Below are 26,996 nucleotides of genomic sequence, written 5' to 3'. Positions count from 1 at the left end.
GGACCTTAAAACGGCACCTGACTCCGGATCCGCCTCAACCACCGCTGCCCCTGTCTCCATTCTTACCTTCTCTCTTCCTTCTCCAGGCCCACAATCCATGTTGGTGAGAATAAAAACGTGCAAGTTCGTGTGGGGGGTGCGGTCCTCCGGTGAGAGTCCCATCATGTAAGACAAGGCGCGCCATGCCCTGGCCAACCAACAGGAATCAAACCTCAACAACGGCCGCTATGGATACGGCGGCGAACTTGCACATGCTCAAGCCTCAAGCAGCCAAAAGGTGGTGTTCCTCCTCCGAAGCGGACTTTGTCGACTCCACCCCGCCCATACCCGCCAAGGCACCACGATCCGGCCGCGCTCCGAGTATTCGTCTTCGAAGCCTCTTGGCCTCCGAACAATATCAGTCGCTCTTGGACCGGCGTATACTTCCACTGCAAGTGCTTCTTCCGGCTGTCTTCATCTCCGTGCTAGCTCCAGCTTTCCTGTGCGGATACCCGCCAGAGACATACCTACAATGGCATCTTCGCCTCAGGGCCCTTTCTCATAGCGGTAAATCCCGATTCTAAGGCCTGCCCAGCTTAGGACTCCAACAGGGCGGCTCGACTGACCAAGCGGCGTAATACCTACGGACCTTGGGGGGGGGGGGGGGGGTAGGACCCGATCACCGACGTAAGAGATATACAGTACGGATACGCCTGTACGTATGCGTTGTGTCTATACTCACTACAGCTTCTCCCGTCCCGACGGCATTGACGGGACTTTGGAAAATGGAATTGCGAAACGTTCATTGAATGGGCTTCCCCGTGCCACGGCCAACAAATCACACATACAAGTTGATTAGACATGAGGTCAAGACAAGGGCAGAAACTTGGTTTTACTCCTTCGCTTCTTAGTCATAATGCGTCTCCCATATTAACCAGGCTCATCTCATTCGACCAACAAGACATCTCCCCTGGGCCGTCTATTGGCCTCGAGCCACATGAGGTCACGGACAATGAGTTGTAATTGCGACAGCGGGTTTGCTCGTCATCCGCACCCAAATGTCACATCTAAACTGGTACAATCATCGTACCAGCTTTTGACTCGTTGACTGTTCAAAACACCAAAGAACGTGCCCATCTCGACTCATCCATCTGTTGGCTGTAACTGATCACCAGCCAGGCAGGCTGAAGTACAAACACACACCCGTGACATTCCTCCCAGCCAACAGCCAACAGCATGTTGCAGCGTGGTAGCACACACAGCAAGCCAAGTCTCACAGATGGCGCCGAACGTGGTACTGCGTGCGGCCAACAGACACCCCGGGTCCCGGCTGCGACCAGGTCAGACAGCTATCAGACCCCGGGGACGGCGGGGAGGGGCCGAACTGTGATTTCCATTCCTGAGGTACAGAGTATGGAATATGGGCGAGGTAAAGGCGAACCTTCTGCTGCAAGCACGGCCTACGAATGCGAGCTCGAAATCTGGGGAAGATAGATAGTGTGGCTGGTTGCCTTTGCGTCGACGATCCATGCGGCCCTGGCGACGGAAACTTACACCAAGCCATCGAGCGAGCCACCTTGATGCGGTGTGGAATATTGGATGTAGGGGCTGGGCTGCAAAGTCCTATCGGTACGGACCATCAGACAAGTCACCCTTCAGAACTCAAACTTTGGACGCATTACCTGAAGCAGGAGAAGTGACTCCATCGTCGAGGGCACTCTGTCCTAAAGCAGAAGACATATAGGCATAGCGAAGAGGTCGTACAGAGACAAGACATGACTCTCTCTATCTCGGTCTCCTTCGCCGACGCATGCGGAAACCCCTCGTTCTGGGGAAAGCTACGATAACCTCTTCCCCCGGACCCCCGGCAACATTCCAACCCGCCCTGCAAGTGCCAGGAATGAAGGCTAAGATATTTGATTCGATTCCGACCCCCTCCATTGCCCAGAGGACGGGTCTGACTGGTCCGGGGAGGGACAGAATCTCTGCCCATGCAGACGGCTTGGCTTATTATGTAGGATGGTTTGAGGCAAGGCAAAGGTAAGGCAAGGCAAGATGCGATAGGATGCCACGCTACAAGCCGATGTTGTGCACATTTGGTTCTCGACGCTAGCCAAGCGACCACTCTGGTCCGTCCTCGTTGATGCTAAGCAACGCTCGACGACACCAAGAGTCGAAGACAGCTACTATTCTCCCTCGTCGCTCCCTCCCCCATGGGCCGCTTTCTAGCTGCCCGACTCAGAGAAGCGCAGCAGTCTAACGACAACCGATAGTGGTTCAAGAAGAAGCGCGGCCTTATTTCATGGCGATTTCCCATGCTTATTCAACAATCTGCTCTGCCTGAAGCCCGACCTGAATTCAGCTTACTTACTGTTACCGCACTTACTCCTAGTCACGATGTCATTGATTTGAGAAACAAATGGCCGAGAATTTCATCTCGGGTGCAAAGCATACCGAGACCAGAGACCTCCTTGGTGCAAGCAAACCTGCTCAACAACGCCGCCACTATGCACCTTGAACCTACGCAGTCACCGCCTCGGTGTAAGCGCGCCCGCATCCAATAGTCAATTCCCTCCCCCTCTCGCCGACGTTGCATTTCTCCCACTCCCACGGCTTTCCTCCTGGGAGATGCTGCCACGAGGCCCGCGGGCTGAAGAGGTTGCCGCATGTCTCAGCGCGGGATAGAAATCCTCAAAAATATCGTTCCCAAGCACACTCCTCGTAGTGTAGGCACACCCGTACGGATAGGTAGGTACTCGGGTTGAGAAAGAAGGTATTCACAGGTACGGGATAGAGGCGGTCCAATCGCCCAAGCTTGTCCGCTCGTCACCATCCTCGTCGACGGAGTTTCTCTGATGAGACTCTGTCGGAAGCTCCGCCAAGAGAACCTGGTCCCGAACGACATGGGCAGCGCATCGCAAGGATTTTCACGGGGAGGGGAGCTCGTCGTTTTACAAGGGAACATCGCCAGGAGAAGGCTCCCACGGCACTCGAACAGGATGCTTACGAAGAGCTCCAAGTCAAATATCGTGCGTTCATTCGAACTTTTGAAAGTGCCAAGACCAGCCCATTGAGAACGTACAGCCTTGGTCTTGAAGTCTAAGTCGACAGATAGGTACTTTGGGTATTCAACACCCCTCTCGCCCTGGGGTGCTGTTCAATCTTGGCCAGACTCGCACAGGGCCGAGCGGCGCAGCACCAGCACACACACACAATAACACCGCGCGAAGACTTCTGAGAGCGCCCCCAATGCGACATCGATTAGCAGCAGCCCTTATCCCGGGTGAGCTGAGCTTAGTTTGGTCTAAGCAGCGGGATTTTCCATCGCCGAAGCAGAGACAACTCAGCTGTGCAAGTCTAGCTTAGCTCCATAGGACAAGAAGCTCTAGATCCAGGGCTTGGGGTATTGGGAGATTCCAACGTAGAGATAATTAACCTCGTCACTGCATTTACATGATGCAGGCTGGCCGCCATGCCGCAAATCATTTCATCTACAGAGCTCCGGAGGCACGACCTTGGCCGGACCCCGGCCTCTCTCTCCTCCAGGCTTCTCCATCACATCCCCCGTCATCGACCTTGAAAGCGGTGGGAAAACAGCACCGGTTGAATGTCAAGGCGGCGGTCAAACTCCACTCCGTTGATGGCACGTATCGCGCCGTGCCCTCCCGGTCCTTGACTGCTCCCCTTCCACCTCACGATGCGACACTGTTGACAGCAGGCCGATCTCACGCAAGAACTGACAGCCAGGCGACGGGAGTGGTCGTCGTTCATCCTGTTCTCCATTCTCGCCGCCGACAACAGGGCCCGTGTCATCGTTGACGGGAAAGCAGAAGGTAGCAGGCAGGACGTCATGGCAGCGTCAAGGGGGTTATAATGGCACCTCACTATCGTCAGTGTTTGGCAGGCCACAGTGGTTCCAACTTCGCTGGTATGGCGGTGCGCGTGGGTGCCGCAGAACAAGATTCGCAACCTGGACCTTGAAGGATAATGCGGTGTCGACTGTAGACAGATTCTCACAGGGCAATAACTGTTGCGTGATATAGGGACAGGGCAAGGGCAGACTGACAGAAGAGCATCGTCACAACGGCGCGAATCTCAAGAAGCACCGACCAGCCAGTTGCAGTGAACGTTCCCTTCGGCGCCAACCGACCGGGGCTCGTCCGTTGCATCTTTGTTTGCTAATACCAAGTTATCTGTACGGATATCTCCAGTGCTTTCAGGGATACCGCTCCCCCGCACTCGGCTTGCTACTGTTTGTCACGGATACAGTGTAGCCATCGTGAGCTTAGTCCGAGATAGAGATAAGGCACAGCACCGCACCACACGCTTCCCTTGATACCAACCCCCAATACTCCGTACCGGCCTCACCTTTCACTCCCCTCTTTGCTATATGCCAGACGGAATATCTTTCCTGATCCCGGCCTCGCACAACTTGCTAGCCCTCCGCACCAGTGATCCAGACAGCGACTCTGACAGCAAGCTACCCGCCATAACTCTATTCCTGCGCTGCTCCCCTGATCCTTTCTATTACACGGACGGAGAGGAGGCTGGTGGATTGTCGGCAGCAGCCCCTCCCCGCACAAGCCGGCGCCGGCTCACGGTTGCGGAATCTTTGACTTCTACGGATGCTCACGGATCTGCGGATCTTGCTTCATGTCGCTTGCCTCTCACATGACAGACGATGGCGTAAGCAGCAGCCTCTGTGCCACATCTTGCGCCAGCCTCACCTGTGTCTTTGGGTGGAAAACTGACAAACGCTCGGAGGGCAACATAGTTGATGCAGATTCGAGCACAGAACACTCATGTTTGACGCATTGCTGACTGGCGCCGTTGAGACCCCTGCGAAACATCGTTGGGCCGTGCAGTACCAGTGTCAGGATTAACACAGCTTGCTAGTATTCCTAGTTTCGTACGCATGGTTCCTCCGTACTAACTTGAGGCATACGGATATGCCTCTCGCGAGGTCGCAGGGTCTCTCAAAGGTCTATAGAGGTCCAGCCCTTCCAAGTTCCAAGTTCCAAGTTCCAGTCCGGAGCTTACCTTTATTCTCCGACCAGGAGGATGAGCTTCCAAGGGACTCAAACGCACGCCGCTTATACTCCTTGCTGCCCACGCGCGAAGTATATCTCTAGGACATGCTGTCGGCTATGGCTGCAATGGGGAACGTGGCGGGCGCAACTCCTCCATCCTCTGCCTCGTGCCATATCCGGCATCGCGGTCCAGGGCGTCGTGGGAAACGCCCGCTTCCTTCCTCGCCCTGGACGGCACACCCGGATGCGGCAGCTGAACTCAACTTTCATCTATACCATCCGGCGGGCGGAGGGCCCACGCCACGGATCAAAGTAGCTCATGTGAGCCAACGGCCGACAGGGTAGGCTTACGTGCAGCAAGCCCGGTAGCCTGTAGGGAAGAAAAGCTTAGGAGCATGGGCCAAGATGGTCCGATGTTGCGAGATGTAGATGAAATCCCTCTCGAGTCACGATGTGTGAGAAAAGACAACAGGTTGGCGCGGCGTAGTCATGGCCATGCAGCAAGAATCTTGCTTTCGGGACAAGCCTCAAGCCTCCACGCGGTCTCGATCCTCGGCGGCCCTATCTGATTGTAGGTAGCTTAATGGCGAGGTGCCATCGACCCCCTGCTGGACGGGTTTGATATGGGTTCGGTGAGGTGGCAGGTTCTGGTGGTAAGGTTACATTCTGTCGAAAATGCTCAAGAGTGTGAATAGCTTCGCTTTTGCAACCCCCCGCCAGAAGGATGGGGTCAGCCTGCACCAAGGTTCCTTTTCCACTCGCCAGGAAAGGTGCGGAATCTCAGTCTGTTGGGTTTCTCACAGCATTTTCGCCCAAGTTGGGAAACTCATATGGCTTGCATGTCTAGTTCTGGCTCACGCCGTCCCGAAACATCACCCCTCGCCGCTTTGAGCTAGGCAGGTTCTTTCCTCTGTCGTCCGGATCATTGAAAACCTGATTTCCATGGCTCTCTAGAAAAGTCGGCAGATATGCATAGAAGCTCTGACCTTGGTAGAATTCCCACTTTCGAGGGGTTTCTAGCTCGAAATGCAGCGTCTAAGCAACGCCCCCGGCTCCGGGTATGAGAGCGATATAGGCGCTAAACAAGACCCAAGCAGAGCCTCCCGTCGCTTTTGCGTCTGCCAGACCACAAAGTTGCTGTCAGAACGCCGATCAACCATCTGGATTCCGATCTCGTCAGCCTGTCGTGCCCACTTCGGCCGTCCCTGATGGAAGTTCGCGAAACGGGCCCCCGGGGGGTCCCGCCTGCGCTGGTGCTGTCTTGTCTACGCATAGAGCCCCATTTTCCCATTCTCGGCCGTGAACCGAAAGCTCTCCCCTGTGCGGAATAGAAGAGAGGCAATTGCAAACTTGTGGGAGTCTTTGAGATGCTGCCCGAGTTCCCAGATGTCTCCAAAATAGCCCCCTTCCGAAGAACCGAACGCGTTAATGCAGGTTCTTGGAACGGGGAAGAACCGGGAAGTGCGAAGAAATGGTTCGATGAATGCAGCTGACAGGCTACTCATCGTGATTATCAACTCTCATCAAAGAGTCGTATCATGGCGGCCCATATCGGCCGGTCACCCAGTCTCTCGGCGGGCGTAGGACGCATGTCGCAAGCTCCGGAGACTTGGGGCAGGATTATAGGATATGAATCGCAACGGCCGGGACCCCTCCCCATCCCACTTCGACCTGTGGATCATCTTCAATCAAAGACGTTCGGACCTTCACGATGTTTTCAATATCCCAAGCTTTTTTACTGCTTTCGGAGGAAATGCTCCCCAACCCCTGGCCAATTACTTCAACATTGAGTTCGATAAAGTAGACAACGATTGCGATCCGCAGTATCCGGTGATACCATGAACTCCGCGTATTCTGTCCTGGACTACAACATTCCGTCCGCTTCCGTTGCCATGTCGAAACGAGGTAGTGGCAGACCAGCTATGCAAACATGAACAAACGAGAGACGCCGTCCATAACGTGACGACAAGCTCATGCCAAGATCCTGACAGGCTGACAACGATGTAGCCTTCTCTGCAACATCCATCGCTGACCGAAAGCTACCTGTACCCCGCATCGTTGCAACATCACCACCATCAAGCTCTCTCACTCGCCCGAAAGATGAAGCGGCGTAAGCTCCGAGACTGTGGGCCCCAACCAATGGTCTCCAACGGCCAAAGGTGCTGTTGGGAATTCGCCGAAGACGCACCGGGCTACATCGAAGTACTTACCTGAATGGTTCCTGGGTTACTACACTACTGTCTACACCACGGATGATGTCCAAAGCTTACGCGCACGTCAGTCGAACCTCTGAGCGTTGACAGGACGATGGACCACATTTAGAGTTTCCCGCCGTGCCTTTCGCTTCTTCGCCAACGTGAAAAAAAGTGTTCGTTCGCTTCCGCCGGATAGGGTGTGAAGATGGAAGCCCGGGATCCCCTCCGCGGTGCTCCCTAGCAACCTTTGCAAGCTCTAAATACCCAGCACATCAGCCGATGAGGCGTCTAGCAGTTTCACGACGAGTATCATCGACGTCCAGCGTCTGCCGGCAGAGCAGATCTCCAAGATACACGAGACGAATCAATTGGCTACCTCGTCGTCCATCTCCCGGGCCACAAAATCTAGACCGATCCCCAGCCCCTCTAGGCTAGGTATTGCATCTCATACGTCGTCCCATCATCGCTTCAAAAAGGCACCCATCCCGTCGGGCCAATCTCACATGTTGCCTCCCTCACGTAAGGCCGGGTAGGGAAACCCAAAAGTTCCAGACTCATCCATCCATCCATCCCCCGCAAAGTCAAACCCGCGCCCGTCTCACATCAGAGTTGACCAGTTCGCCTCCCTCGCGCCTCTGCGAGCGCGCGCCAGTAGAGGCCGCCCACGGCACCCCGCCGTCAAGGCCCCGTCACCCACGCGGCCCCCGCAATACGGTCACCGTGTCCGTCCGGCGGAAGGCTAACGGCGACTTTGTGGGCCAGTGCTTCCGGGACCCGCCGGAGGACGTTGCCGGTCACGGACAACCAGTATCGCTCGTAGTAGATGTCGCTGTCCAGCCAGAGATTGACCGTCATCAACTGGGGCGTGTCGAGGAGTCTCAGGATCGCACTCCATGATTCGACCCATTGCTCAAACGTGCTCCCTTGGTCTGCCTGGCGCCGGAATGAGAAGTTGACGCGCCGGAGTGGGTGAATGCTGGACGTCTTCCATCGAACGCCGAAGAGGTTCCGTGCCAGGTTGATGTCGGTGATGGTGAATACTGTAGACCTGTAGATTGACGAGGAACATTCAAAGTATCTACGTGCTTTTGTGTAAGTGATTGTCTTAAGAGCAGCAGTCTCGAGAATTCTTTACATCTCTTCACCAAGTAGAAAGTGCAACTTACAACGTCTTACACGTTAGCATCATGGGCAGATATGGCGACGAGTTGTTGACCGGGATACTACGACTGGTTTGGCGCCGCGCAATGTCTCGCCATATTTCTCTTTCATCTCTTGCTTCTTCACATTTCCAGTGATCACACCATGTTGACATCTCTCGCTTGTACCATAGAGATACCGACCCTCGAGCATCAGATCCCATCCAGTTGAACTCCCCTGAATCATCACCTTCAATGACTTTGGACTCGAGTCTTGCAATCAAGCATCTGGAATGTCCAAGACCGGCTTCAGTCCAGATAATGTGCTGACCAAGGCCAGTTGTACGCCATAGCTCTCGATATATGATCTCCCGTATCTCTTTCGGAAGCATGCCTAGAAAACTCGTGCTTGACTCATTGATGAATGGTAAAGGTCTGCGCAAGTTATCGTCGTGATAACGAGAAATGCCGCCTGGAAGGTCTTCGTTAGAGGCGCCGTATGCTTCATGACACGCCACGAGTGTCTCTGACGAGTCGCTGCCACTGAATACTTGTAGCCTAGGAAGAGCTACAACTGGAATCCTTCGCGTTTTAAGATCGGAACGAACGGAGGATATCCTATTCTTGAGCTTTTTAGCTAGGTCGAGTGATCTCGTTGCAATCGAATGAAGGCCAGAATGGCCCGGTTGGCGGATCTGGTCACGCATCTCGGGAGGGAGCGATTTGACAAACGGTAGGCTTAGGGAAGGGAGTAGGAAACCAGGTCGATGCGGGAAATTTTAAATGAGAAGACTCTAGGAATAGGGGATTGTTTGTCGCAACCTTGACAGACCAGCAAACGGTCATGGACTGGTACTCAATCCCGCCAACCAGATGTGCAGGCAAGCAAACAGCCTCTACCATCTTATCCGCATGTATGAGCCAACCAATAGTTGCATCGTCGACGCTTCATCCGAGTTTGGTAATGATGTTTGCTTGAGATAGCCCTCGTACAGTTGACATGTCACAGCTATTAAAACAGGAGATTATAATTATCATGAGTTCCTTCAATTCAAAGACCGTTTGTGGGTATTGTGGTCAGAGCTAGTCGACAAAATTCCGTCGCAATCTAACGCCAGTGTTCCAGAGACAGCTCCAATACGCTGCCGCCCCATCGAAAGACTAATAATGGAGGTTGCAGGTAAGTGTGCAATGCAAGCTCTCATCCTTTCCAAGTTGGTGGTTGTTGGTGATGAGGTATTTACTTCTGCTCAGGCTTGGCCTTGCCCGCACCGCCGCCAAACAGGCCACCGACGAAGCCGCCGGCACCCTTGACGCCCTCGGTGGTCTTGCCGGCAACGGTATTGCTGCCCTCAGCGACGCCGCTGCCCGCCTGGTTCAGCGCACCGGAGCCAGGGACGGCGGTGGGTACGTAGCCGCCCTCGTCGTCCTTGCCCTGGCGCTCGGCGCGGTTGATGCCCTCCTTGGAAGCCATATCGCCGATGGGCTGGAGGAGGCCGCCCTGACCGACCTGGCCGGCAGCGAGGTTGTGCACGCCGTCTTGGAGAGTATCGACTTGCTCGACGCCGGTGACCTTGCTCTTGTCGAGAGTATCTGAACACGAGAACGTTAGTACGGATTCTTAACCGCTACTAGCTAGCCAGGTACTAGTGTGATGGGAGAGGTTCGTGGAGGCGTTGGTGGCTTACCCTTAGTCGTGTAGCTGGCCTTGTTGTCCTTGGTGAACCATCTCAGGTAGACATCCTCGAGCCACGGAACCCACTTCTCGTACTGCTGGTTGTATGTTTGCTTTGCCCACTCAGACATGATCGATGATTTTGATGAGGAATATTAAGATGTGATGATATTGGCTGTTTGGATGATGGAGAGTACAGTCAAGTCTGGAATAAGATCAACGAGATGAACACCATAAACGGACGAGGAAACACGACGTGGACCATCGGCCTGATATACGTCCATCCAAAAGGCCCAGCCCAGCCCAAGCACCAGCGACCAGCAGCAGCTCCTACACACACTTTCATCATCAGAGTCGTCGCTCGCTCATCCCTTCTCTTACTTTACTGCGCATGTGCGTACGTGTGGCTGAAAATGCCCATGGATACGTCATACGGGTCCGTGATGGAGGCGTCGAGGCGCGATGCCATAGGCTGCCGTGCTCGCCATGCTGTCAGGCAGCCGGGGAGGACCCCCGTCAAGGACCCTTGCGCAGCGGCATCATCAAGCGCAATGACAAAATCCTGGAAGTTGGCAGCCACATCAAAAGTTGTGAAAGATGCGCCACGCGGGGGACTCCTCCTGGTAGCTTTGACCACTCAGCGCAAGCGAGCTGCCTCTTGTTGGCTTTGGGTTTCAGATTACGCCTTGGGGAGTGAGTGGTGGGAAAATGCCTCTCTGGCTAAGCTAGAGTCATCTTCTCACACTCCTCGAGCTGGTTGGTTTCGCGATGGAGCACGTGGGGAAGAGAGTCCAGCGGGAGGGAGATGGTGGGATGGGACGTGGTATCCAAGTGGGTGAAAAGAAATAAAGCTACAAAAAGACTGGCCCAGATCGAGATTGCGGGTTGCGACGTCATCCCGCCGCTATGTGGGACCAACGCCGATGAAAGTGGAGACCGTGTGCCGAGCTGCAACGGCCCGGTGGGGCCCGGGCCGGCGTCCTCCGGGCTGGTGGCTTCTCAAGATGCCAGCCAGTAACGATGCACTAGGAAGAGATTTTCATATCATGGATATTTGAGTACTTGGGAACTTCTATCTTAAACACTTTAAGGAGATATATAGAATGACTAAGCTTGTTAACATATTACAACGAATATAGAGTAGTTACCACTGGGCTCTAGCGACCGTCGGGCCGCCAACGATTTCAGTCACAAAGGAAACGCAACTTCGAGAGTTCGACCGGAGGCCAAACTTCCCCCAGGCTCACAACCACGGGTGACAGAGCTAAACAGTGGGGGGTCCGCGACCTGGCTCCCGGATGCTTCATCCGTCGAACAACCTTCTTTACTGACTTGGGCCTTTGGCTAACTCAAGTTTCCATGTCAGCTTGGCTGATGGTAACTACGTAGTAGACGGCCGAATTTTCCGGCATTGCTCGAAGCGACTGGACCTTTTCTCTCATCCAACTCTGATCTTGGTTCTCCTCTTCCGGCAACCTACTAGTACTCTTTCAGGGCTTCAATCGGGAGAGCGCTGTGTTTCAGTTCAAATCTCATAACCCGGATGGCGCCGATATCCATGCATAAGTCGGCGTTTGAGCTCTATGCCTGCTTACTCCTGAAGACCGATTTCGAGAGGAATCCATTCTATAGCTCAAGACTCAGGACCTTTTTTTTTTCCGTCTGAATCGTCCCACTTTACTCTTCCCGGGCGTTATTAATTCGTCATCATCAGAGGGTAAACGTTGCTCTTGTGAGGAACTTGGTTTCCCGTGCACCGTAAAGTCCTGCTCTGAGCCTGCAACCCAAGATAAGGATCTTGACAATGGCGGATCGTGCCGGAATGGATGTATGCATGGTGGAGGCGTTTGCCCGGCCGTGGCATCTGCGAGCCCTTCGCGGATTTCATGACCCTTGTCGGCTCTGGCGCACTGTGAAGATAGATCCGAGTGGGAGGGTTCTGTAGCCTGAGCTACGAGAACACGACTATAGCTCGAGTTTCTCGCCATCTCCTGAAGTTCAATGTCTTCTGCTGCATTTGTCACCGTGGCCGGTCTCGAGCTGCTGTGCCTGTCCACGTTTCGACAGATACTGTCTAGCGATGAGACTACCATCTCCGAAAACGTGCTTGTCAATGGAAGGGGTGCCGCAATAGATCCTTCGAAGGATCTCTGTCCCGGCTTCCTCTTGAGGCCTAGTTTCCGGGCTCCTGCTACGACCGGCATCTGAGTTCGGAATAGATGAGTTAGCTCTTGTTTTCAAGTCTGGTGAAGGAGTTGAGTCGAGTTCGTTTGCGGCTCCAAAGTTGCCCCAAGCATGTAGGAATCGTAGGGTTCAAGGACCTCTGTCGCACTCCTCTCACACCTTGCTGTCGTCGGTTGACCAGGCGAGTGTTTCTCCAGCATTCTCCATAGTCCTTGCTCGACCTCTTAACCGGCGTTTCCACCACACTTTAGTCTTCATGGGATTGAGAACTCGATCAGCAGCACGCTTTGGCCATCCACGTACTAAAGGCGATGGCTGGTTTGATGAGTATGAGTGGTCTTGGCTGCTGTCATCTGAGGCCGCGGCCTTCTTAAGCTTCTTTGGGGCATGACCTTTCGCGGACTTGAAGACTTTGGTGAGTCGTCGACGAAGACTGACTTCGACTTCGGAGCCATGGAATTCTGACAGAGTCAACACATGGTCTCTGGAGGTCAAGTCCCCAGGACTGCTATCATCCAGAGATCCTAAGACAACTTCTTTATGGGTGTCAAGGTCGGCCTGTCGCTGTCGAAGAGAGGCAGTGGTGTCAATATAGCCAAAATCTAAGGGATTCGGCCCGAAAACAATTGACAGAAAATCCGGACGGGTTTGGAGGAACTCTTGAAAGTTTTCCGGATGTTCATACTTGAAATAGGCTGGAAGCTTGCGACGGAAGACCTCTGCCCGGGGGTGCTCGCCCGCCATCTCTTGAATGGTAGCCATGAGACCAAGGCTTTGGTGGTGGTCTCGAGTCCTGTCCCGAGAATTGCGAGCTTTCCTAAGCAGCATCTCTCCTTTGACAGCCTGCTTACATGTTTCCGAAGCAATTTCAAAAGAGAAGTTAGAAAGGTACGAAAGCGCGAGAGCGTGCAGCAGGTTGCACACGACCCCGTTTCGGTCCTTCTTTGACGCGGCCAGATCGGTCACCAGCGGCTCTGCAAGCTTCCAGTTGCCTTGGAAGAAATAGCAAGTCGCCAATTGAATCTTGATGGCCCTCAGGCGAGAGAGATATCTCCTATGCCCGTTACCACCTTGGTCTTTCAGACCTGATATGATCTTCTCAAGTCGCGTCAATGCGTCCTCGAAGCTTGTGCCTGCATCCGTGAGTTGCCGTTGCTCGATCTTTTCGAGAGCAAATTTTTGAAGGTCCTCCACTACCATGAATTCAAATTCTTCCTCTTCCACATCTTCATCTTCCAGAATGCTGCTTTCACTGGACACTTCAGGACTGCTGACCTCAGGATTATCGGAAGAAGGTGCCTCCGAAGGACTGCTTGGCAAAGATCCCACATTCTGGGCGAGGGCTAGCCTCTTGGATATATCTCTCAATTCTCTGGCGTCTAGAAGTCTGCAATCCGCCCGGCGAGCTTGTCGTCTTCACCGGCTGGGACTGCCAGTTTGTCTCACTGCGGCCGCCGTGGGATGTGTCAGCTGTCGAACTAGCCGTCACCCAGAAGTTCTCAGCTGCCCGCGCAAGATCCCGTAGATTACGAGCGAGTCTCGCATCCGATTGACGGCTCTTGACATGGGTGAACGTCTCCGCGGTCTTGTCTGATATCGCAAAAGCTTTGTCGACCGAAGCTTTGAGCCCCTCAAGCTCGTCCAAAATGACAGTCTGATTAGCAATGCTTCTGATGGCAAAAGCCCTAGATAGGAGGGCACTGGATCAGCGGATCGAGGCGTTGTTGAGTGTAGAACCGGGTACCTACACATTGATGGTATGCAAGATTGTCTGCAGCGCCCCGTTGGATTTGTGAATCTTCTCCTGGAAAGAAACGAGCTCATTGCCATGAATGCTCAAATCCAACATTGCACGAGCCCTCCATACGAAACCTTTGCTACTAGAGGTGTTTTTGATATCCTGGATCAAGGTTTTCAGGTCGATACGTGTCACCATGCAGTCCATCAAGACGATATCACTCTGCTGCCATAGGTCATCTTCGACGATTGCGAGATCAAAGGCCTGACATCTTTTCAGCTCCCGGTCAACGACGTTGAGGAAGGTAGTCAAGTTCTCTAGCTCTTCAAAGAGTTTCGCAATCCGGCTGTCCACCGTTCGAACCCCGTGAACAAAATCGCGCAATGACTTGGTGATCTATGCGATATCAGCCATGAAGTTTTCCACCATAACGGTAGCACAACCGCAGTTGTGTATGGTCTTACAATACCCGCTTCGATGAGCGTGACTGCTGAGGTCGTAATGGTTACTGGATCCATGGTTGCAGATGGTTCACTCAGCTGACAATGATTTGCTTCACAAAATTGATATCGCGGGAGAAAGTAAGGACCTCATGCCAATTTGTGGCAGGAAAAGGGGACGGCCAAGGTCCTGGCATTGGTGAGGCTGTCAACGATGAGGGATTGGCCGAATCCTTCAAGCCTCCAGGCCGCACCCTCTGTACGCCTCACTCGACATTCTTGCGCTTTCTACTAGGGAGCGGTGATTGTTGAAATGCACAAGATAGTTCATGATCCAATCCCATCCTGGTTGAAAGTGCAAATGCGAGGCAACATGCTGCATGAATCCATTGCTCAATGCAGGCGAACGCATTTCTATTGGTCCAGGTATGCATTTTTTGTGCGAGGCAGACATGGCCATGCTGGCATGGAAGTAGAAAAAAGGCGAACCATTGCCTCATTTTGGTAAACAGGCGAACAGTCTGCCGAATTATTCAGCTACCATAGCTCAGTGCAGGAAACCCGGGATCATTTTATTGCTTCTACTGCGGCCCCTTGACTCTCAGGGATTGCTGCTCTTTCAGACCACCAGAGGACAATACGGTATGAACTCATAAGTCCCAGGCTCTGGGAAGCAAACAGACTCCGCGAACTGCCCGGGCTAGATGCTGCACATGGCAATCTGTGAGTTCACGGAAGGTGGCTGCGAGTTTAGGCATAATCGAGAATACATCAGCTCCTGCATTCTTTATAAAGATGATGCGGATGGAACCATCGATATCACAGGGCCAAAGGTCCGTTTGTGTGATGTAAGCGTACATGTATTCGTGATAGATGCAGCATACCGATACGTCGGCACCAGGGTGTAGTGCCGCGGCATCTCTAGCCTTGCCATCTCCTGTACACATCAAACTGCTGGTGCATGCGCTCCTCCTGCCCAGGAGTAAACTCAGTCGTGCTAGATCATCAGTCAGTAACTCCATCTCCAAGCTTCAAGACTCCAGGCCCGCCTCTTCACTCACCAAGTATCATCAGAGTAGTCCATAAAGTTGTGAATAGGATCCAACCCAGGCGAATCAGGGCACGAGTCCCTCCCCACAGGACACCCCGAACTCCCACCAGCCTGCGCAGGCGTATCCGCAACCTGGTCATTAATCTCCTCACAGAACCTTCCATTGAACGTATGAAGCAGCCCAAACCAGTGCCCAACCTCATGGACAGCAACATGCCCCTTCCGCGGTACCGTGTCGTTGCCGCTACGGGGCGTCATGCCGGGCATGGAGTCGCCGTTGACCCAGCACCCATCAGTATAAAACTGCTGGCTGCCCTCCTGCACGACGCCAGCGAGCGCGCACTGCCCGCCGAGGCTGGCGCCCAGGTCCGAGAAGAAGTAGACGTTGAGCGCGTCGTAGCCGCCGCGGCGCGTGGCGGTGCGCCAGGCGACGTAGCCTTCGAAGTCGGGGATGCCGATGCCGGAGTCTTCGTAGAAGCCTTTGCCGAGGACGTCGTCTACGATGCGGGAGACGTTGACGAGGGTTAGTGAGAAGCCGTGCTTGAGGTAGGTCGAGTGCAGGACCTCGAACTGTTGAAACTTGGTTAGTACTTGCTTCCGGCAAGATCGTTATCAGATCGTACCTGGGCATCGACGACTGCGTCGGTGATTCTGTCCTTGTTGGCTACGGTGCTGGTGACGTGAAAGTACACGTCGACCGGCTTGGACTCCTGGCGCTTGGCGTAGGCAGGGAGCGCGATGACGGGGGTCTCGACGGCGACCAAATCGTCGTTGAAGCAACGGAGCGATCCAAGAACCGACGAGACTCCAAACGAAAGCAGCAGCGCTGCGGCGGCACGCGACATCATCATATCGGAAGCTCGGACGAGATTGGCGATGTGGTTTTGTATAAAGGAGCTACACCCTCAGAAGACCTTCACGATTCCCCAGACATGCCATCGCTACCTACTTTGACTACTTATACATAGAATGTTCTTAGCAAAAGGGGATGGACGGCAACAGAGCCAAGATAAGATGTTCAGCACTGGAGATTCCCCATCGTGGAACACGAGGCCTTGGAAGCTTGGCGGACAAGCTCAAATGATAAGTCGCGAGACGAAGTCGACAACTCCACCACCAGGGCAACGTTGGGATCCCCCAGGACAGCAAGGATCACCAGCGAACTGCCGAAATGAGCAACGCCGCCCGAGTCAACACGCATAAGGACCGCATCCGCTCTCGTATTCCTCGTCGTGCGATAGAATTCAGAGTCGTGATGCGACGCTCGTCAGGTCATAGACCGATGAGGCGAAAGATATCATGTCTCAGCCAATGGCATATCCCTACGTGAACGGGGAACCTCAACCCTCGTCGAGGATTAACGGCGACTGTCGTGAACTTTGGTCAGTGCAAGGTGTAGCTTGTGACCACGGCAAATCTTAGATATCTCACTTCGCAAACTCAATCGCATTCTAAATTTGGGCCTCTGGCTTGGCCAAGGATGCCATTCGAGCTTCCTGTTTCGATCTCGCCTTACCGCTTTCACGGTGCCGCCTTATCCCAGTCGCCAAGACATCAAGTCCCATGGGCCATAGGGCGCAATCAAAGAACATCGGCGAGTGATAATCCCAACTTGATTCCGAATGCTCCGTACGGATGGAGATGGACTAATCCAAGGCTTGGGGAACTGTGCAGAATACGAAGAGGGGCACGGAGCCGACCTCTGGAAACCTCTCCGGCCTTAGCTGTAAGCGTGCTACACTTAACTTCAAGACTGGGAACCTCACGTCCTATGAGAAGGGCAAAGTCGCAAATACAGTTTGAGTAATTGTATAATTATCAAGAAGACGGACATTAATACACCCTCAGAGCTTCGACTTCTCCACCCTCTGCCCATCAGCCCTCCCCGGCGCCGGATCCTTCTCCGTAACCTCGGCCTTGAGACTAACCGGATCCCCCAACTGCGAAGGGTTCCCGCTCTCGAGGTTCTCCATGGCAACATCCTTTAACCGTCTCTTGTCATAGTCCTGCACGGGGGACCCGTCCGAGTTCTTGGCGCCTCCCGCAGCACCGCCGGACTGCTGCTTGGAAGAGGAGGAGGGCGTCTTGGAGTCCGCTGCTGCGCCCAAGTCTTCTTCCGTCGGCGAAAGCTTCGAGACTTCGGCTTTGAGGGAGACGGGGTCGCCTAGTTGCGAAGGGTTGGAGGAGTTTGCCTTTGCGGCGACGTGTTTGAGGCGTTCGGATTGTTTTTGCTGTTGTGGACAGTGTTAGTCGAGGAGCTCAATAGCGGAGTGCGCATGGACATGCGTTTGAGAATATACAACTTACGGGTGCCATGATGTCGAACTCTGAAATCTAATCCTTGCTATCGATTAAGATTCTCTATACCTCCGTAATCGAGGAAACCAGCTCCATTTTAATACTGCTGTCCTGCCGGCAAGAGGACGAGGCCGTTGCAGAAATGATACAATGCAGCCATGGCGTCGCGCGGTCTTTGACGCCTTCATCTCAATGACGTGGATGACTTACTCTTAAGCCGAGGGCCACAGCATGGGAAGACTAAGTACTGCCCTTACCAACGCGGATGGTCTCGTCATAGGTTATACCCCAAGTAAATTTCACAAGCACTCATCGGATCTGCCAATTGCGGAGAAGTTATCTAGGATTGTTAGTAGACTGATCGGAAGACATGTGAAGACGAGCTACCGGTAGTAATGTTCTGGCTCATCTTGACTAGCAAGCCGTGCTCGATTCCTCGTGCATCTCATCTACCTTTACCTCACGACACACGTGCAAGTCCACCTGCACGAATCAACATCTAACGTACAAGATTTATATACTATTCTAATCGTGGTATCTGCGGGTGCTCTCAAAGACGCACTGGATGCTAATTACGCTAACCTAAAAATACAACAACAATAATACTCGGGTTCCATCTCGTGATGCAATTGATCATCGGCCCCGTCTGATTTATACAACCCAGCCCCATCGCTCACAAGCGCCCTCGTAGTCATGACCTCGCCGCAACCTGCGCCGCGCTCGCAACAGCCTGAAGCGGCTCCAACTCATCCTCCATATCGCGGTCCGTCTGCTCCACCCCCGCAACCTGCGCATTCACGCCCGACCCGCTACCGCTACCGCCCCCTGCACCATTCATAGCCGTCGACCCATCTGCCGGCGGCGGCGCCTCCTCCTCGTCGTCCGGCTGGCCCATACCAATAACGTCGATCCAGTTCCAATACTGCACTTTCCCCTCGCACCGTTCAAAGATGACTTTATCGTCCATGACTCCATCGTCAGGCCCGTTATCGCCGTCCTCGTCGGTCGAGATACCCAGCTTCCCGGACCCCGTGCCGTCCACCAGGTCACCGATCCACGTCCGCGCCACGGGCACGCCGTTGGCGCGCATGAGCTGCAGTTGAGCCCGTAGGTTCAGTCGCAGAGCGCGCTCCGGTTCCTCCGAGTTGAAGATCTTTTTGGTGAGCCAGGGGAAGAGGATGCCGAAATCGGACTGGGACAGATGCGCCGAGGAGCGAACGTAGAAGAAGTTTGGCTCGGGGAGGCTGACGCCGCTGCGGCGGAAGACTTGTGGTGTGATCACCGATGCTGAGGGTTGCGGGGAGAGGACGCGGGCGGTGACGTGGAGGTGGTCTGTCCATTTGTAGAATGCGTCGGACTCGACGGCGAGGATGGCGTTGCCGCCTGGCGCGGTGGATGTGTTTGCGTAGGCTGGGAGGGGCAGGTTGAAGAGGTCTGCGGAGCCCGGGGCGAGAAGCGGGAAGCACCACATGTCGAGGAGCATGGTGACGTTCTTTGGTGTGATTTGTCTGCAGAGGGCCGAGTCCGGGCGCGGTGTGAATAAGGGCTTCTGGACGTGGGCGAGGGCGGACGATTCGGCGTAGTAGGTCGTCTTGAGGAGCTGGACGATGGAGGCGGAGCCGAAGCTGTGGCCGCCAAAGAGGATGCAGCCCGGCTCGTGGACGTGAAGCTTGTTCTTGAACTGGGTGAGGCTGGGCGTGGACTTGTTGAGGTTGGACATGGCGAGGCCGAGGTCCATGTTGAGGGTGACCATGTGGATCATGCCGAGTTCCCAGAGACGGATGCGCAGCTGGTCTTCGCGGGCTTCGTAGATTTCGGGGCGGGCGTCGTGGTCTATGCGGACGTAGGAGACGACGCGGCGGGTGTCGCGCATGAAGTACTGGTCTTGTTTGCCGGGGATGCGGACAAAGGAGGCCACGGCGCTGCCGTCGCGGTGTTCGGGGCAGATGACGACAATGCCGTGGGAGGCGAGGGAGCCGGCGAAGTGGGAGTATGTGTTTCGGTTGCCGCCGAGGCCGTGGGAGAAGATCATTGTCGGCCATCGTCGGTTCGGGGTGTCTGGATCGAGGATCTCGGCGTTCTTGTGGACGGGGATCGTGGTGTAGTGTAGGTGTCGCGGGAGGAATCTGTAGGTTTACGTTAGTTCATACCTGCCCATCTTACAAGAGAGGGACTGCACATACGAGACAATGTCTGCGAGCATGGGCCGGATGCCAATGAATTGGGTGTAGGCAGAGACATGCTGCCGTTGGGGCGAGGGCAGCCAGTTGATGCGCTTGCCGTTGGACTCGGGGGTCGCGGGGTAGAAGACGCGGCACTGGACGGTGTGGATGTCTGTTGCGCTGTAGGGGGTCGGACTGGGCGACTCCAACTCGGAGACGGGGATCTCAATGTCGACGGTGCCGACCTTGTGCGGGCCGGTGTAGTCGGGGAAGGACGGCACTGGGCTCATGCGGGAGAAGAAGGACGCGACCTTTTCGGCGGCCGTCGGGGGCGCTTGCGCGGCGGGCGACATGGCTGCTATGGTGTGGTCTCTGTCTAGGTGTGTTGCTTTCTTTGCTTTGGTGTTTACTTTGTGTTGTAGTGTTATGTTGCGTTGCGGTGCGGTGCGCTGTGTTGCACTCTGCGTGTCGTCGAGCCGTCGGTCTGAGGTGTGGGCGGACGCAGGGGATAAATCGAAGCGCAAGCCGACGTTGGGAGGAATTAAGAGGTAGGGAAAAACACGGGATCGAGTCCGGGGGTATTCGTAATTAGGTAAAGAACTAATCAAGGTATTCGTAGTAGGTATGGGATTGCGCCGGCGGGGTGAGTGGTTCGTTCAAGGGTGAAGAGAAGAGAGTTTCACGTTGAGCCCGAAAATGTTGTGCTAGGTATTGCAGTCTGTCCCTCTGACAAGCTCTTACAAGCTTTTTGCGGTCGGATATGCGTGTGTCGCGATGGTGTTTTAAACCAATCTTTCCGTCGATGCAAGTTGGTCCCGTCTTTCGATGCGGTGATCAATGCAAGCCGTCGTCAGCTGAGGTGCTCAGATGTACCGGTATTCGTCTAGACCGTTGACAGCGTGTACGAATAGCAGGGGTATAATAGGGGTGGGAACCGGCGTCTTCTTTATGGATCGATCGAGATGGGATTGTTGTAAGCCTGTATCCGTACGGAGTAGTGTGGCAGAAAACAGATGAAGCTTCGGCAATATCCGGCGGGAGCTTGTCTAGTTGAGTATCGGAGTTTTTGCAACTAAATAAAGGCCAAACGATGTATCTGTAACGAGGCGATGAAAGAAATAGTTGCAAGTTGTGGCCGTGGCAGCTGAAGGATGAAAAGTCAGGCAAAGTGAAAGCGGGAGCAGGGCGAATTAGTCGACAGAAGCGCAGTGCTCCGATGGGATTTCGAAACCCGATGACAATTAGCTCGGAGCAGTGTTCCCTGTTGGCAGCCAGCCTCACTCCAAAGTCAATACTCTCGTGCTCCAAAACTTGTCTGTTGTTTGATTTCAATGCCGTAATGTTCCTTGTCAAAAAGTTGCAAAAGTCATTCCAAGGTTGTTGTTAGCCAAGAAGTCAGACAAAGGCGGACAGACCTCTTTTTGAATACCAGAGACGGTACGAACACCCCCCTTGCCCTTGGATCTTGGTGAGGAAGCTAGTGGGGATAAGTTGGAAGAGGCAATGGGCAACGTAAAGACACCCGAACAAAAAGGCCGCTTTCATCTCTCTGGAGCCAATCACACCCATCGAATCGAGATGGTCTTGTGGCCACTTGCCCGAGGTGGAAACGTCATCCATCTATTCGTACTTTAGGCAAGGTACGGCTACCGGTATCATGGGCGTTGGTTGGTATTGAGTCGTGCGAGCTGAAGCTTTGTGCGCCGGAAATTTCTCGCCTCGGTCAGCCAAAACGGCTTAGCAGACAGAACTGAGGCGAAGCTGGAAAAGCTCTGGCGTTGGTTCATCGCGCTGCTGCTGCTCTGTGTGCTGTGTAGTGGTGTGTACTCTCTGGACGAAGCTTCTTCCCACTTGCGGCCATCCCGAGACCGAGATGATCAAGGCACGTAGGAACGAGTGGGACGTGAGCAACGACGGCTCCGGTTTCTCTTCCCGCAGAGTCCAATGTGCTATGTAGAATGAAATCTTTCTTGGCGGTCCTCTAATTAGTTGCTATTCGCGATTGACGTGTTGTGGCGTGTGTGGGTCTCCTTTTGGGGCAACGCATGAACGTTGGGTTCTTATTAATTTCGGTCAGGTACTACTCTTCAACTCTTAAGCCCATCGCATAGACACGCTGGATTCAAACGTCTCGTCGTTGAAGAGTCGTCAACGTCTTGTCGTTATCTCAATCGTCATCAGTTTGGGGTTCCCAAAAAACGATGCGACCACCTCACGGCTCAAGGCGGGGAACAGGGAGGCTCCTTGGTGGCCGAGGTGCGTGATTGACGGCCGAGGCAGCCCAGACTCTTTGGGAGACTTGGCATGGCGGAATTAGCCTTCGTCGCATTCTCGAACCGGTGGTCAATTGAATTGGTTGGTGGTCCATTTAACTGAATAAAGTAATGCCCCATGGATTGCAAAAGAATGACAGAAAATGGAAGAAAAAGAGAGAAAGCGAAGGTGACAGGGAACAAACGTCATCGTCGGCCCCTGCAGCCTCCGTCCCTCCGACCCGCCCTCTTTTGGGGTACGTACCTAGAGCACTGGTTTCATTGCCTCCTCGCTTCGGTCCGGATGAGGACCCACTTAACCCGTCGAAATTTTCTTTTTTCGGCTTTGCCCCGCCATGGCCACTCGGGGGCTTTTCTCACTGCTTTACCCGGACCCTCAAGGTGCAGCGCACAAAAAGAAGACCACTTCAGGCGACAGATGTGATACTTGTAACCCAATTTTGTTGCAGACGACAACCAAGATCACCTGATCACTATACGGAAGGGTGGCCGAGTTGGTTATGGCGCCAGGTTAAGGTCAGCTTAACATCTGTTTCCTGGTGGGGCAACCCGCGCGAGTTCGAGTCTCGTCCCTTTCATTTTCCACTTTTGACCCTCCTATCTATCTATCTATCGTGTTGATATAAGTGATTTTTTGATCCAAGAAATATTTCTTGTTCCATTCAGTAACTTAGATCAAGGTGTGGTGGCATGATCATCATCATGTGAGGTGGAAGCCAGACTTTGGAACCAGTATCGTACATCTTGCTTCCGCCACTTGAACCACCCCACGATCCTCACCAATCACCAACACAGACTTGCCACTACCCACCTCTGCCTCAACTTCAATCTCAACAAGCACCTCATCCCCAATGAGTCCAGCCGTGACCGTAGTATTAGCCGGCCGTATCCCGTGACACTTGAAAGCCCATCCGTGAGCCTCTGATACCTCCAACACATCCTCTTCCCGCCGGAGCATCACCCTCGTCCGGACCACATCCGCCATGCTTCCCCCCGACCGCTTAAGACTCCCCTCAATCGTATCCAGCGCCGCCACCGCCTGAGACCGAGCAGACGTCCCTCCAACCACCTCAAGTCCAGGCCGGAGCTCAGGTGGCGGGCCCGCCGTTGTCCCAGACACTCGTATGACATTCCCAAATCTCACGGCGCGCGAGTACCCAGCAACGGGCTCCCACTTGCCACCCGAGCGGAACTCAACTCTCTTCCCCTTGGCAATAGCCCCTTCCACCTTGTCTCTCTCACTTTCCTCCTCCTGGAGGTGTTGGCTCAAGTCCCCCGAAGCCGTCAAGAACGGCGGCCTCCGATACTCGTCACCACAATCCCCCGGTATATCCTCCAACCCCTCCTGTGCAGCCTCAATCCTCCCTCGATCGTCCTCGTCAAGCGAGAATCCAAACGCCGCGAGATTGTCCGTGGCATACTTCCCGCTCTCGGAAGTCAACCTCGCACCGACGATGACTGCCTTGACGACGGGTATATCAAGCACCCACCTCGCCGCCACCGCCGCAACAGAAGCGCCGTGCTTTTTTGCAACGTCGGCGACAGCCTTGAGAACACGCTGAAAGGCAGCCCAGCCGCCCGCGACGCGTATGAAGCGGAGGTACTTTCTCAGACTCCAATTCATACCCTCTCCATCATCCGAAGGCTCCGGCTTCCCAACCCACTTCTCACTCAGAAAACCTCCAAGCAACGTCCCATACGCTAATACGCCGACGCTGTGCCGGGTACATACCCCCGCCATCCGGCCCCTCGTCAACCGGCGATCAATAACAGAGCACGAGACCTGGTTCGAGGCGATCTGGTAGCCAGAGTGAAGGAGCAGCTCCAAATGCGCCGCGTCGACGTTGGTGAGTCCTACATGCGCAATCTTGCCTGCCTGCTGGAGGGTGCGCAGGTGGGATAGGTTGCGGAGGTATGTGTCGTCGGTGTAATCCCACACGTGGTACTGCATCAGCGCGATCTGCGTCTGGCCCATTCTCTCGAGAGCGAGGTCCACGGCTGCTTGTGCTGTTTCGAAGGATTTGTCGCCGTTTTCGGCGGGACACCATTTTGTAAAGGCTGTGACGGGGGTGTGGGCGGGTGAAGTGCGGTTGTGGTTGTGGTGGCCGATGACGAGCTCTGCGGGACCGTAGTGATCCGCCATGTCGAAGCCATCGAGGCCCGCTTCGATTCTGCAAAGATTTCAGTAAGCTTGCCTACAAATTCTTTTGAGACTGTGGTGAGTATTTCGTACAAGGGCTTCATCGCGTTTGCAGCTGCCGCGACGTCAATGTTCTGGTCGTGCCCGCCGGCGAGTTGCCAGAGGCCGTTGAGGATGCGGGGTATCTCGATTGACCCCGCGATGGTCGTCCGCTCGACTTTCGGCAGCGGTTTTGAAGACATTGTCATTGATGTTTCCGGTTTCTACCTAGGGTTTGTTGGGTAAGTACAAAAACGACATGTGGTGGGATGGAAGTTGATTTGTTCGGACCAGTCTGAAGTGAGGGGAAGATTGTTGCTTTAACAATAAAGTCTGCCCAACTCTGGCCCCCAAGACGCCCTCATGATGTCACATGTCAGAATTAAGGCTTTGAGTAGGGTTGTATCAATAATTCTGTTAAAAATATGTCTTTCAGCATCATCCTAACTCTCAATTCGCCTCATATTCTAGAGGGACTCTCAGTCGGTCATGAGACATGGAACCCAGCACAAAGCTTCACTCAATATAGCTGCGAGCATATCTCTCCGGGAATTGTCCAGTGATATCAGCCAGCACCTGAACGGCCGTGTATCTGGACTGTAAATAACAAAGTCAGCCAAAAAAAATCATATCGCCAGTACTCTTCACGAGGGAGACTTACACTGGTCCGGGCCTGAGAAATGGCAATGCCGGCAAAGTAGAGATTCGAATCTGTTCATATCAAAGTCAGTCTCATCATTCCCAACATCAACGACCTCTGACAAACAACAAGGCAAAAAGAACTCACGTCCAGAAAACGTCGTAAGCCCAGGAACCTCCCCCTCCTCATCCACCCCAAAAGCACTAGCATTCACCAACTTCCCAGCCGTCCCCTCATCAACGAACCCGCTCGCCCTCCACCTGGAAGGCAAATCCACAACCTCATATCCAGTCGCCAACACCACCCCATCCGCCTCCATAACCCTCTCGTTCCCCGTCTCCTTATCCCTCACAACAACACCCTCCTCCACAAACCCAACGGCATCGCCCCGCGCAATCTTGATCCGCCCCCCGAAAACAAGATCAAACGTCCCCGGCTGGTCAACATAGAACGCGCTGCCTCTCTCCTCGAACACCTGGGTCATCGAACACGGATCCCGCCGAACAGCGTACCCTAGCCCCTCGAGCGCTTGACTCCTTTCCTCCGCGCCTGCGACCGCCGCGCCGATAGCCGCGCGCGCCATGTCCCGCAACATACCGACCGGCAGCGACTCCTGCAGGAAATCCGCCGTGTTGACGGGTATGTCGCCCTTGTACCGCATCATGAGGATAGGCGCGACGGTCGCAAAGTCGACGAGGACTGTCGGGCTGCGCTGCAGGATCGTGACGCTTTTGACATCCGGGTCCGAAGCTAGGTTGCCTGCGACGTCGTGCGCGGAGTTACCCACCCCGACCACGAGCACGCGTTTACCTTTGTAGTCTGCCGGGTTGCGGTACTCTGTCGTATGTTGCACCGGTCCCGTGAAGAGTTCTCGCCCTTTCAGCTTCGGGACTCTGGGATTGCCATTCCCGACCATGAATCCGTTGGCAAGCACCAAGTTCTTCACTTTGAGTGTCATCTCCTCCCCCGTCTTGACATCTTTGACTTGCACAGTCCAAATCTTCTCCCCCTCACTCCACGAATTCCTCAGAACCGCAACCCCGCCAAAGAAAGGCAATCCCAGCTCCTGTACAGCCGAGGAATAATACCGCGTCAGATCCGTGCCCTTGAGAAAGTTGGGATACCCCTCCGGCACAGGAAACCGCGGCAGCTGAATCATAAACGCAGGGTGATGCAGCGTGACATTCTCATACCGCTTCGTCGACCAGTTCCCGCCCGCCTGCGGCTCAGCGTCGAAGACGGCTACATTCGCGCCCGCGGCGTCGAGCTGGATTGCGTTGGCGATGCCCGTGCAGCTTCCGCCTACGATGACGGCGTCCAGGACTGCGTTGCCGTCCTGGAGGCGGGGGAGACCTTGCGCGTGGGGGTTGCCGCGCTGGGAGGGATCGATTAGGGACGGGGTCGTTCGCGGGAGGGGGCCAAAGGGTTTCTGGTCGAGCTCGATAACGGCGGTGGTTAGGACGCAGATTTGCCAGCCTTGGTTCTCTGGTCCGGGGATGAGTTTGGCGAGGCCGATGCATTTTGATACTGGCGCCTCGGTGCGGAAGGTGAAGGGGACGTCTAGGGTTGCGAAGACGGGGCCTAGACGCGCCCATACGGCGTCCATGTCCATGTCTTTATCCTTCTCACTAGAGAACGCCGAGGGACGACGAGCCTTGGAGAGAGTCTTCCATGCTGCGACGACATCGTCTCGGGTGTGGATCGTTCGCTTGTCAAAGGTGAGAGTCAAGTGGTCTTTCCAGAAACACTTCTCTGTAAAGAGCTTTCCAAAGGCGTCCCAGTCGCCCTCGAGGATGGCGGAGGAGAAGTGCTCGAGGAAGGCGGCTGCTTCCTTTGCGGCGTTGATGTTTTCTTCGCCTTGGAGGGGAGGGACTGTGGGGATGTAGGAGGGGAGGGTGCGGACTTGGACGCGGGTTCGTTGCTTTGTCTTTGTCATCATTGTTGCTGATGAGGAGTTTGGAGAATGGTGTGTAGTTTTTGATAATGATAGGGTTCGACTGTGGTTATAATCTG

The 26,996-nt window shown here is 54.5% G+C and overlaps 8 protein-coding genes and 1 non-coding gene across 9 annotated transcripts; 2 read left to right on the top strand and 7 right to left on the bottom strand.

Moving 5' to 3' along the window:
- Positions 1–227: 227 nt before the first annotated feature.
- On the top strand, positions 228–563 carry BDP81DRAFT_393453 (uncharacterized protein; the record flags this gene model as incomplete). The annotated part of the gene is made up of 1 exon (XM_060587827.1): positions 228–563. The coding sequence occupies one exon, from the start codon at positions 228–230 to the stop codon at positions 561–563; it is 336 nt and encodes a 111-aa protein (XP_060446373.1).
- A 6,934-nt stretch (positions 564–7,497) lies between these two features.
- Positions 7,498–9,050, bottom strand: BDP81DRAFT_372717 (uncharacterized protein; the record flags this gene model as incomplete). Its single annotated transcript, XM_060586661.1, has 2 exons — positions 7,498–8,282; positions 8,371–9,050. 2 exons carry the CDS (start codon positions 9,048–9,050, stop codon positions 7,883–7,885), a joined length of 1,080 nt encoding a protein of 359 aa, XP_060446372.1. The 3' UTR covers positions 7,498–7,882.
- Positions 9,051–9,583: 533 nt separating this feature from the next.
- Positions 9,584–10,149, bottom strand: BDP81DRAFT_318056 (uncharacterized protein; the record flags this gene model as incomplete). The annotated part of the gene is made up of 2 exons (XM_060584321.1): positions 9,584–9,936; positions 10,032–10,149. 2 exons carry the CDS (start codon positions 10,147–10,149, stop codon positions 9,584–9,586), a joined length of 471 nt encoding a protein of 156 aa, XP_060446371.1.
- Positions 10,150–12,355: 2,206 nt separating this feature from the next.
- On the bottom strand, positions 12,356–14,458 carry BDP81DRAFT_393450 (uncharacterized protein; the record flags this gene model as incomplete). The annotated part of the gene is made up of 4 exons (XM_060587826.1): positions 12,356–13,581; positions 13,649–13,887; positions 13,951–14,336; positions 14,405–14,458. 4 exons carry the CDS (start codon positions 14,456–14,458, stop codon positions 12,356–12,358), a joined length of 1,905 nt encoding a protein of 634 aa, XP_060446370.1.
- An 843-nt stretch (positions 14,459–15,301) lies between these two features.
- Positions 15,302–16,516, bottom strand: BDP81DRAFT_517443 (metalloprotease MEP1; the record flags this gene model as incomplete). Its single annotated transcript, XM_060595911.1, has 3 exons — positions 16,055–16,516; positions 15,442–16,001; positions 15,302–15,377 (listed from the first exon to the last, which is right to left on the bottom strand). The coding sequence occupies exons 1-3, from the start codon at positions 16,280–16,282 to the stop codon at positions 15,302–15,304; spliced, it is 864 nt and encodes a 287-aa protein (XP_060446369.1). The 5' UTR covers positions 16,283–16,516.
- Positions 16,517–17,275: 759 nt separating this feature from the next.
- BDP81DRAFT_393448 (uncharacterized protein) lies at positions 17,276–17,747 on the bottom strand (the record flags this gene model as incomplete). The annotated part of the gene is made up of 2 exons (XM_060587825.1): positions 17,276–17,662; positions 17,739–17,747. 2 exons carry the CDS (start codon positions 17,745–17,747, stop codon positions 17,276–17,278), a joined length of 396 nt encoding a protein of 131 aa, XP_060446368.1.
- Positions 17,748–18,420: 673 nt separating this feature from the next.
- BDP81DRAFT_317601 (platelet-activating factor acetylhydrolase) lies at positions 18,421–20,244 on the bottom strand (the record flags this gene model as incomplete). Its single annotated transcript, XM_060584273.1, has 2 exons — positions 18,421–19,855; positions 19,913–20,244. The coding sequence occupies 2 exons, from the start codon at positions 20,242–20,244 to the stop codon at positions 18,421–18,423; spliced, it is 1,767 nt and encodes a 588-aa protein (XP_060446367.1).
- Positions 20,245–22,643: 2,399 nt separating this feature from the next.
- Positions 22,644–22,742, top strand: BDP81DRAFT_t155. Its single transcript has one exon. It is a non-coding gene; the product is annotated as a tRNA-Leu (tRNA).
- Positions 22,743–22,864: 122 nt separating this feature from the next.
- On the bottom strand, positions 22,865–26,922 carry BDP81DRAFT_448876 (endoribonuclease L-PSP; the record flags this gene model as incomplete). The annotated part of the gene is made up of 4 exons (XM_060592343.1): positions 22,865–24,335; positions 24,398–24,567; positions 25,005–25,054; positions 25,131–26,922. 4 exons carry the CDS (start codon positions 26,920–26,922, stop codon positions 22,865–22,867), a joined length of 3,483 nt encoding a protein of 1,160 aa, XP_060446366.1.
- Positions 26,923–26,996: the final 74 nt, after the last annotated feature.

This window comes from Colletotrichum phormii (genome assembly GCF_030913505.1).
Source record: "Colletotrichum phormii strain CBS 102054 chromosome Unknown BDP81scaffold_8, whole genome shotgun sequence".
NCBI classification, from domain to species: domain Eukaryota; kingdom Fungi; phylum Ascomycota; class Sordariomycetes; order Glomerellales; family Glomerellaceae; genus Colletotrichum; species Colletotrichum phormii.
The sequence above is the reverse complement of the archived record's forward strand: the minus strand, read 5'-3'. Positions and strand labels throughout refer to the sequence as shown.